Source organism: Acyrthosiphon pisum, chromosome A2 (genome assembly GCF_005508785.2).
Source record: "Acyrthosiphon pisum isolate AL4f chromosome A2, pea_aphid_22Mar2018_4r6ur, whole genome shotgun sequence".
Lineage (NCBI taxonomy): Eukaryota > Metazoa > Arthropoda > Insecta > Hemiptera > Aphididae > Acyrthosiphon > Acyrthosiphon pisum.
In genome coordinates, this window is record NC_042495.1 from 116,115,905 (window position 1) to 116,126,904 (window position 11,000).

The 11,000-nt window shown below is 27.8% G+C and overlaps 1 protein-coding gene across 2 annotated transcripts in view; it reads right to left on the reverse strand.

Annotated features, from left to right (window-relative positions):
- The window catches only part of LOC100166075 (protein mini spindles), a 17,569-nt gene extending 7,336 nt beyond the window's left edge, over positions 1–10,233 (reverse strand). Inside the window, exons 1-28 of one of the 2 annotated variants that reach the window (XM_029489704.1) lie at positions 9,696–10,233; positions 9,293–9,483; positions 9,015–9,221; positions 8,754–8,928; positions 8,569–8,686; positions 8,270–8,493; positions 7,926–8,120; positions 7,669–7,849; positions 7,099–7,211; positions 6,833–7,016; positions 6,592–6,764; positions 6,368–6,519; positions 6,060–6,278; positions 5,779–5,962; positions 5,512–5,694; positions 5,352–5,449; positions 5,123–5,261; positions 4,875–5,037; positions 4,645–4,814; positions 4,424–4,585; positions 4,028–4,150; positions 3,533–3,685; positions 3,242–3,454; positions 3,037–3,172; positions 2,500–2,693; positions 1,800–2,131; positions 429–614; positions 158–359 (exon numbers count right to left, since the gene is read on the reverse strand). In XM_029489704.1, coding sequence (XP_029345564.1) covers positions 158–359; positions 429–614; positions 1,800–2,131; positions 2,500–2,693; positions 3,037–3,172; positions 3,242–3,454; positions 3,533–3,685; positions 4,028–4,150; positions 4,424–4,585; positions 4,645–4,814; positions 4,875–5,037; positions 5,123–5,261; positions 5,352–5,449; positions 5,512–5,694; positions 5,779–5,962; positions 6,060–6,278; positions 6,368–6,519; positions 6,592–6,764; positions 6,833–7,016; positions 7,099–7,211; positions 7,669–7,849; positions 7,926–8,120; positions 8,270–8,493; positions 8,569–8,686; positions 8,754–8,928; positions 9,015–9,221; positions 9,293–9,483; positions 9,696–9,761 — 4,836 coding nt within the window. In that variant the 5' untranslated portion in view covers positions 9,762–10,233. Of the gene's footprint in view, positions 1–157; positions 360–428; positions 615–1,799; positions 2,132–2,499; positions 2,694–3,036; positions 3,173–3,241; positions 3,455–3,532; positions 3,686–4,027; positions 4,151–4,423; positions 4,586–4,644; positions 4,815–4,874; positions 5,038–5,122; positions 5,262–5,351; positions 5,450–5,511; positions 5,695–5,778; positions 5,963–6,059; positions 6,282–6,367; positions 6,520–6,591; positions 6,765–6,832; positions 7,017–7,098; positions 7,212–7,668; positions 7,850–7,925; positions 8,121–8,269; positions 8,494–8,568; positions 8,687–8,753; positions 8,929–9,014; positions 9,222–9,292; positions 9,484–9,695 lie in introns of both variants that reach the window. The other variant, XM_029489703.1, reaches the window with a different exon arrangement.
- Between the last annotated feature and the right edge of the window lie 767 nt (positions 10,234–11,000).

The window sequence follows — 11,000 nt, forward strand, 5'->3', positions numbered from 1 at the left end:
CCGCCTATGTGGCTAAACAAAACCCATATTCTTTAAAATGAAGATAACCTGAAACCACAACCTCTATTTTTATTTAAAGCACCCGAAACCATAACCCGAATAAATCATTTGGGTGTAAAGCCTTGTTATATATTAAAATATCAAACGTTATACTTACTTCTGGTTTTGTTAACATTTTATCAAGCTTTGTTAAAGCCACTTTTGATATTTCTAAATTTATTGATGTAACTTGATTTATCAACTGCGTAATAGGATCAATTGGGGCTGGTGGATTTTTACATTTTATAATGGTTGCAGTACTATATGGGTTCACGTTTAAACATGGTCTAGACAATGAAGGACCATCAGGAAATAAACACCTAAATATTATGAAATACTCATTTACCTAAATGATTAAATGTAATTTTATAAAATATGAAGATACGTACTGAGATTTATCTTGAAATATTTTCCCAAAGTTTATTTCATTGTGATCTACGGTCCAGTTATATGGTTTTAATACTAATTGTGGTGTTTCAATGACTTCTGAATCCAATTCCTGAATAAATTTTTCATCTAAAGCAAAACGAGTTCGGGTGGCCTGAGTTTTTCCAGTGATTCCAATATTAGATATTCTACAATAAAAATACATAAATGTATTTATTTATTTTTATAACAAAACTAACAGGCTGAGGCCTAATATAATAGAAAAATATAATCAGCAGATTGGTAAACAATAATTTTTTTAAATAATTCAAAAAGTATTAATCATAGAAACATGAAACATTCCATTTTTACATTACAGTAACAGTAGATTACTTAAATTTTAATTTTCTATACTCAGTTAAAATTACAAAATATTAAGACTCTATTTAAAATATTTAAAATTTTTTAATTTTTTAAGTTCTTTTTTTTTTAGTGCTGATACAGTTTTTTAGGCTCAATCTTAAAGCTTGAAAAATTAATACAAGATTCCACAAGTTATTCTTCTAGAAATTTAATAATATATTGTCACAATTTGTTTATAAGCGTAATTAAAATAAGGATAAAATCAAATATTTAAACAAAAAATACCAATTTTAGTTATTTTGTTGTAATTGAAAAATAACACACAATGCCATTTTCAAAATATTTAGAATAATTTTGAGTTATTTATAAGACGAACCTATTCAGACCTTTCTAGCATACCTTTCTATGCTAAGTCAGTATTGACTTCAAGTTATTAACAATAATTGAATAATATAGTATGATATAAATATATTGTCAGCAATCAGTAATGTAGGCAGACAGGAGTCTTCGCTCAGAATAGAATTGATTCATCAACCCAGATGAACCCCTTCCGATATTATGTTTCGATTAAAATAGTGTATAATAAATGGATAATTATAATAGACCTAAGCAGGTAGCGGGGATGGATGGTGCAGTTACGGCAAAATGTGTTACAGTGATGTAATATTATAATAAGTCTATATAACAAAAGCGTTTAAAACAAATATGAAACTAGTTATTAGTATTAATTAATACAAGTTTATTCATAATTAGTTTAATTCAATTGAAACTTGTAAGAAATTTACATGAATCATGATATAATATGATGATTACGTATATATACGGTTTTTGTTTTTAATTGCACAAACTGGCGGGGTCTATGCACATGTGCAGTAGTATGAAACAACACTATGACACCCCTACTCATGTTGAATGCGGAAACAACCACCATACTCCGTCTATGAGTGTAAGATCTAAGAAAATATTGAATCTTACAAAATGTATAACTAATACATAGGGCCATGCTAGAAATAATAAAATATTTTTATCACCTGAATTCCATTTCTGATGAGGGTGAATGTTCTATAGTAGTAGGAATAGTTTCTGATGTGCAAGAAGAATTCGCAGAACTAGAAGGTGAATTGTTTACATTTCTTTGAGGATTTTGTTCCTGATTAGATTCTTGTGAAACATTAAGTATAGCATTATTTTCTTCACAATCTGATGTATATTCTTCACCATCAACAATGCCTACGTTAGTTACATGTTGAACAGGAGGTAGAACAATTTTCATAGTTGGCTGAATGGTGGCAACGGGCACGACTCTATTTTTTGAAGCTCTTTTTAACCGTTCTTTCAAAAGACCCATATCTTTCTCAGAAATCTATTTAAAAATTAATAGTTTATTATTTAAAACACAAATAACGATGAATAATCTGCAAACTATGGAATAATATATCAATATCCCTACTAATTTTGAAAACATATCAAATAATGTTTCATGATATTTTAGATATATTATGCAGTTAAAATATAATTAAAATTAATAATTCACTTTTGAAATTAAGGCCAAAAATTAGTAATTAGTAATTACATATTCTATCAAATATCAACTGCTAATGCCCTCTTTCTACATGTAACTATAATAACAAACTACATAAGAATACACCATTACATCAGAGGCGCCGCCAGGGTGGGCCTGTATGATGTAATTATCACAATAATATAAATTATTAATAACATTTTTCTTACATGGCTAACAAAATTGAAAATAGCTTCACCATGCAAAAAGAATGCAGCAACAAAACAATTGAGTGCTGCTGTACGAACAGAATTATCTCTATCTCCAATGCTTTTGGCAATTTCTTTACAAGCCACTGCAACACTAGGTTGAAACACTGAAGTACCATAATCTTCTACCATGGATGTTAAATGCTCCAAACATTCTACATGTACATAATAAATTTTCAAATTATTAATTATTATAATTTCCTTATATTTATATTTTAATAAAACAATACATAAATATCTGATCAACATTTTGTTGAAGTTCAAAAAACATTAATGTTGGCAAAAAACTGAGTTGAAGTAATTTTTATTAATGTTTATTGTTTACAAATAATTATATTAAAAGTAGTAAAAAAAAAAAGCAGAACATGACATTGAATTGATTTAGCTTTATACTTCTGTTAAAAATACTTAATTTGATTATAATAGTTTATATTAATTCAAGCAATCTTTTTATGTAAATAAATAAAAAATAATAATATATTAACTAACAACACTTACCTGAACGCTGTCTTGAGTTTTTTGATTTTATTCCTTCCATAATATATTGAAATATCTTTGAGTTTGGGAATACAAATGCAATTTGTTTTAATATGGCTCGGACATTGTTCCTTACTATATCTTTTGGATCACCCAACTATATTGTAAATAAAAGAAATATATTGTAATGAATAATATTTTACAGTTAGGTACTATTTTTACTCACTTTTTTTACTAAATATGGCACAAAACTTGATGCTTCGGTATCGTGCAGAACATATTTTTGGGTTATAAGTATATTAAATATGTGTTGTAAATATTCAAGACCTTTTAAAAGTACCGATGGATTAGTATCGAAAAACCTTAAAGTTATCCATTTCAGGATTAAGTCAAGATTACTAATTAATGGTAAATAATTATCATCTGCTGTAATAAAGTCCTAATTAGAAAATTAGAAATAAATTTAGTTTCGAACAACGTATATAATTTAAATACAATTTATTTATTTTGAAAATACCTCTGAAAGAGACTCAATGGCTTTAAGATGATATCTAAAATCTGAATGAAACATGTTTGTAATTAACACCTTGTTAATACCAGCTGTTAACATTTGTTCTCGAAGTTGTTCAACAAATTCTTCTCGTGGAGTTACAAAATTCCATTTTAAAGTCTACATTATGTATCAAGAAGATTCAAAATATAAATATTTTAATAATTCATACCTACCTAGTTATTTATATAATTATTATTTATTTACAGTCTATACAGCTTAGTACAATAAGTAAGTACTATAATAGAGAACTGAAAATTAACATATACTTTGAATACTTTTCATGTTTTGTTAAAATTATCTTAAATCTTCGTATTTTTAACTTAAGTCGCAGCAACGAAAGCTGGTCGGTGACCGTCGCGACTCTAGCGGCCATTTCCGGGTGGGCGGGTCACGGGGGTCACCGGCCAGTTTTCGTTGGCGCGACTATAATATGTATAGTAAGATTAGAAAAAAACATACCTTTAATTTATGTTCATCAATATCACGTTGATGTTTTAAGTTATTTTGTTGAAACAATGATTTATTATCTACGTCTTCTTTCTTTTTTCCAGTTGTCACATGTGCACGGGAAATAACGTTTTCCTTTATAAAAAAACAAAAACAAATTTAAAATAAATATAAGACTTATGGTTTGAGCCGGCCTCTTTAGTTTGTTTAAATTTATGTATGTGGCCAGTTAAATAATGACCTTACATTTACCTAATTTCGAAACAGGACAACAAAATCAAAAGTTAATTTTACTCAATACCATTATTAAAATATGTTTTATAATATAATCTGTACTGTAATATAATATGATGCAGGAAAATTGATTAGTATATTAATAATATACAAAGTATAAATATTGTTTAGTACCTTGTTTACTTTTGTAATGGCTTTAGATGCAAGTGTTTTTGAACTTTTTGATTTAACCAAAGTACCTGGAGGAACACCAGATTTTACAACTTTAGGCTTTTCAATTGGTAAGTTTGGTCTTTCATTGTCCAATTTCTCTCTACACAACTTGACTGACATAGGCTACAAAAATAAAAATTATTATTTTTAATTGAAAAAAATTATTTATTTATAAATTTTACTTTTAATTTTTCACAAGCACCATACATAGAAGCATAACCTAAATGCATCATAAACCCAAGGACAGCCTTTTCTGAGGCACTACGAACACCGGCGTTTTTATCTTCAAGGCTTGTATATAAAACAGGGAGTAAACATTTTAACTCATCAGCCGGAATTGTCTTCACAGGAACTATATGAAAATAATAAAAATTAAGCAAATATAAACATTTAGCAGTACTTAAAATCATACTAATAGGCAATTTTTCTGCAAGCCAAGTCCATAGTTCTGATCGTAGTGTCACTGAATTGTTTTTTAATGCATCCAAGAGTATATCGCCTCCAAAAAATTCTCGATAACCACATATATCTCCAAAAGTATTCATACATTGACGAGCACTTTGACATTTAAATGTCTGAAAAAGTTAATATATTAATTTAAGTATTTATCCAACTAAATTTTTAAATATATAATTAATCAAACTATGCAGATGTTCTAACCTTTGAATCACCTAAAGCATTTAATATGCCAGGTAAATAACCTTTTATATATACTTTAAAAGATGATCCCATGGCTATAGTAATTAATTCCACTAAATTGATTGCATTCGAACCAAGGCGAGCATTTGAATCACTTATCCTAGTTAAAAGTTTTTAATTAAACAATGAATAATAATAATGAAAATATTTGTTATTGTTTTTAAGTATATATAATATGAACAGTTTATACCTATCTTGCAAAGCTTCCCTTACTTCACCCAATTTATTAGTTATGAATTTAGCTTCAGTAATAATTTTTTTCAATTTAGTTAAGGCATTAGAACGAACCTATTAAAAATCAAAATTGTATTTTGTACTATAAAATACTCATTGAAAGACTTTCTACTTACCTTCCAATCTCTATCTGAAAATTCATTTATCAAAGCATCAGTTATTTGAGGTGTTATGTCAACTCTAGGGACAATATCTCGTACATTAACTTCATTATCAGGCTTTTCATCATCACTTGATGATTCAGAAGATCCTTTACTTTTTTTTCCACGTATTGGTTTTGGAGGAACTTCATCTTGGCGCTGTTAAACAACATTATTAAAATATGAGTGTAAATCTGTAATAATAAAATATTATATAGATATTATAACAAAAACTAATCATACCTTTTCAAATTCTGCATTTATTTGTTGCAATAAAGTTTGTTTTTCATTTTCAAAAAATAAACTTAGTTGAGGACCCACATACAGATACATAACACCCAAAAGAGAAATAACAGCCACCCTTACTTGGGGGTTAGAAGCACTGATACCTTTCTTTAAATACTCTATTACATATTTAGGTGTAATGCTGTAATGTAAATAAATAAAGTATAAAATATAATATTTGTATAAATCAAAAAAATTGATAGTCAGTTATGAAATTAAAAAGTAAATAATAAACTTACTCAAATCCAAACTCTAAGATTGCACCTGAAAGCCAGTTGAGGGCATCAATCTGAACTTTTGGATTTTTTTGAACAGAAAATGCATATTTTAATACAACATTAGAGATCAGATCCAGTCGAGTTGCATCAGCAAAGGTAGTCAATAATTCACTAGCTAAGTTACCATTTTTAGTATCACCCAATAATGAAGAAATATCTTGTATACAACATTCCATGTTACTACTAAAAACAATTAATGGTAAATAAGTACACCATCAACATAAATAAAAAAACTAAATGATTTTAAATGCTCTACAATAACAATATACCTGGTTATAGAAAACTTCTCAATAACTTTTTTCAAACACTTGAGTTTCAATTTTTGAATTTGTACATTATTGTCTTTAATACCCGGTTTCTTGATCAACAATTTGATTAATACTTGACTGCTAACTGTGGATGACTCTATTTCATCAATTATCTGCAACAATTAAAGTAAATGTTAAGTACACAATAAAATAAAACCAAAATAACACTTAAAATTAACACATACTTGAGAAAATTCTTGAACTTTAGACAAACGAGTTTTCCAATTTGTATCAATCATGCCGCTTAAAATTTCAGGGGACAAGAAAGTTAAAGCTAATTCTTCCAATTCATCGTCACTGATTTCTTTTTCACTGTCAATTGGAAGATGATTATTTGATGATAATACTTTACAAGCACCTGATGATTCATAAATTGTATATAATATTTAGATACTATTGTATTACAGATAAGTTTCAAAAATATACCAGGAGGCTTTTTGGATTTACTACTAGTTGCAAGATTTTTTTTTAAAGCGGTACTTTTATTAGTCTTAGAAATTGCTTTTTTTTCTACATTAATGGTTGAAATACTATTAGGTTTTGAAAAATGTTCTTTAACAACAGTTGATTGTTTTGCAATAATAATAGCTTTTTCTGCTGCTTCTTTAATCTACAAAAAGATTTTAAAAAAAAAATAAAACTTCAACTTATATATACTGATAACTATATGATTGTATTCATATATTAGTTACTTTGGAAAGTTTTATAGCGTCAACACTGGTCAAAAAAGAAACAATATTTTTTTCTGATACAACTTTCCATGCAGTACCAAGAGCTTCAGCAGAATTATCTCGAACAATTGGATCTATACAAATAAAAATCAATACCAACCAATATTAAATTTATAATTGGTACTTCCTGGTTATCGAAGCTACTTTAATCTTTATATGATACTTATCAGATAGTTATTTCAACTATCTTAGTAAAAACAAAATTAAGTTCCAAGACAACCATTATTTTTATAAATTATTGTTTATAATAATTTCCACATACAAGAGGACACTGAACCCTCGTGCGTTGTATCACCCTTACAAACATACAATATAGCAAATTAGCTTTAATAATTATTAATAAGTAAAAGTAAGATGGAGACCACACATGTGGGTTTGGCGTTATCTTAATAGGTAGATTAAAAGTCTTACCAATTAAGTCAATAACCAAAGTAAAATTAAAATAAATATAAATATAGTTTTAAAAATGGACATAATATAAAGCACTTCAAATTTTAAGTTCATTATATTAATAGTTTAATAATGATTTACCTGATTCGTTCAATGTTTTAATTAATGTTGTCGTAAAAATTTTCAACAGTTTTTTATTTAAAATAGCTGGTGTACATTTTGTAAAACATCGAGTTAAAAATGAAATTGATTCAGCTTTTACTGATGGATTTTTATTGTCTATTGCTGCTAAAATATCTTCATGAATAGATTCAAGTGTCATCTGAAATAATAATTGTTTATTTTATTAGCATTGATCTAATGATAACGATTATTAAATGTTTAAATGCTTGAATTACACTTAAATAGATAGCATCGACAGCATCCCTTAGTGGCAAAACAATATTTTGTTTTTTTTCCTTGAATTTCTCTAACAATGCTGGTATACAAACAGAAGCATAAGTTTCAAATTGTTTTTTTAATCCATTAGCTAACATAGTCATACATTTGGCAGCAATTCCAACTATTACAACATTTGAATCTTTTGTAATTATCTAAAAATTAAAACAGTTAAAAATAAATTGTTGAAGTACATTCAAACCATATATTATGATTGAGTTTTTTTTATTTTAGAAATAAACATATTATTAATAAACAATATTATGCTAGGATTTAGAATAAATAATAATATATGATTTTTTACTTTCTTTAAAGCTCTAACTAAATCTCCGTATTCCCCACTTTCTATTTTTAGAGCTTTAGATAATATTCCTTCTAGCATATCTATAGCTTCTTTGCGTTCTTGCCATTTCTTCGCTTCAAGTTTTTCATAAAAGTCTTTATTTAGCTGGCTAAGTATATTTACGGGATCAATATGTTCTTCAATGTCATCATCAACTTCGTCAGTGTCTTCTTCCAACTCTACACCTATTATTATTAAGTGTACAAAGTTTTATACATTAATTGTAGAAGTATAGTATTAATACAAATTATGAAGTTTACCTTCATTAGCAGTCAATTCATTCATTTTAGCTGCTTGCATTTGTTGAGAACGTAAGAAACGTGTTGGCCGTGGCTTGTCACCAATAACTTTTTCAAATTCTTCCTCTAACTCTTGAATCTGATTTAAATATTAATCATTTTAATTAATCATTCCAAGTTTAAAACTGAAAAATTGATATTTATACTTGTAAAGGTTTTAGATTTGACAAATTAGCTTTAACTGGTGTAGGCCCAATCCAAGAATAAATTTCAATTGCCAACAATTTTGCTTCATCTCTAACACTTTTATCCCTGTCTTCAAGTATTGATTGTAATTTTTTCAGCAGTGGTTTAACATTTAAAACTTTTGATCCATATTCTCTATAGTTAATACAACAAAACAATTTTAACAATGAATAATAATGAATATATATTATGTAATAGTAATTTAATATGTAGGAACTTACTTAATAGCTTGAGTTGCAGCTTTAATACAAGTTGAAACAATTTTAGGAAATTTATGGTCCAGTCCTTTAACTAATTCTTCTATTACTACATCTTGCTTCTCGATTTCAATAAACATCAATGTTATTTGTATAGCAATATCTTTAGTTTTTGATTTTGGTGCACCATAACATTTTGTTATCAATCCAGCCATGACATCTCCGGCCGTACTATTTGTAAAATAAATGTGCAACATAATATGACATGATCTTTAAAAAAAAATTAGGTACACTCAACTAACCGTCCAGCAGTAGCACAGTTTTTCACAAAAACCAATGTGGCTTCAAGGCCTTTTTCCTGTGCAATCGCATTGCTATCAATAACAAATTTCTTTATAATCTCAATAAATTTATTCCATTCGTGATCTTTTTCATCCAATTGTCCAAACAATTTAACAGCTTCTTCATAAGCACTTATCCTGGCTTTCCACAACTTAAAAATAATATGGGTAAGGTACCGATTTACATATTGGTATAATTATAAATGTAAAATTTGTTATGTAATACCAGTATCAAAAGATATTAATATGTATAAGTCGGTAGTTAAAATAAACAAACTTATACATTTCTAAAATAATAAATTAATCATTATAATATATATATCATTATTATACACCAAAAATATAATACAAAAAAAAAAATTACCTTGTGTACACATCGTTCTTCAATAGGCAACTTTGAATATGATGTGTCTTCTTCTGGAGCAGTCATATTTTGTTTATTGAGGAGGTACAGTCAACAGTAAGTATTAATATCAAATTTTAAGTTGATAGTTTTCTTTAATTCATTAATAAACTGAATAAATATTTGTGTTCTACAGTTTCGTTGATGTAAAATCTCTGACTCTTCGCAGGCCTTAGGAACATCAAATTTAACGAAAACACTTATAATTTTATAACTTATGAATCTGTGACGATTTTTTTTAAAAATAAATTTTAACCCAACTAAACATTGTTAGGTATGGCTTTTACATTGCATTATTTAACTTGTCAAGACGAACCGAAAGATCTACAGAGTGTGATCTATATAGATACAATCACAGAGAATCACGTCATGACCGGCAGGCGGTTATAGGATTACAATTTAATGCGCATTTAATAACAAGTAACAACAACCGAATTATGAAACAGCTGAACGAAATGTAATATTGCAATACGAAGAGACGAAAATAATATGTAATTGAATAATAATATTATCGTTGAAACCAAATGATCAAATGAAACTCGCGATAACAATAATAATCCCCAAACGAGATCTAAAATTATATACCTTCCACTGAACATAGATAATGTTTCGTAAAAATAATTAAAACCTATCAATACGTACCGTAAATCGTAAATACACCGTGTGACCGTGTGAGTAGGACATTGGTAAATAATAAATATTAGGTATTGGCAGTGGATCGAAAGTTTTCGATTGTTAGGTAGAGGTACTTATCGTCACATCAATAATTAACAGTTCAGCAAAAAAAATGGATTTTTCTCGTGGAACGAATTGCGTACAAATTTCAAAAATGGTCGTACAAATTCATACTAATTACGTACTAATTCTAAATAGTAAAATAATAATTATTTTTAAAAGTGGGGGGGGGCCGGCGTAATGCACGTGAGTTGCAGGGTTCGTCGTCGGATCAAGCCACATAATATTATTGTAGGACACTGTAAAATGGTATATAAATAACATTTGCCATTCGATTGTTCGTATCCGTCACACAATCTAATAATCTATTCGGTGGGACGAATATTTTCACATTCGTAAAAGTTACTAAGATAGAGAATAAAAATGTACCTATACGTACAAAATAATGATGTCTTATTACTTCACCTCTCTTATAGTTTCGATGTAGGTACTTAGGTACTATCAAGTGTTAACAGTCTTTCTCGAAGTTTATTATACACTTTAACATTTTGTCATTTTGAATCAATATAATATTGTATCTGTGTACCTTCA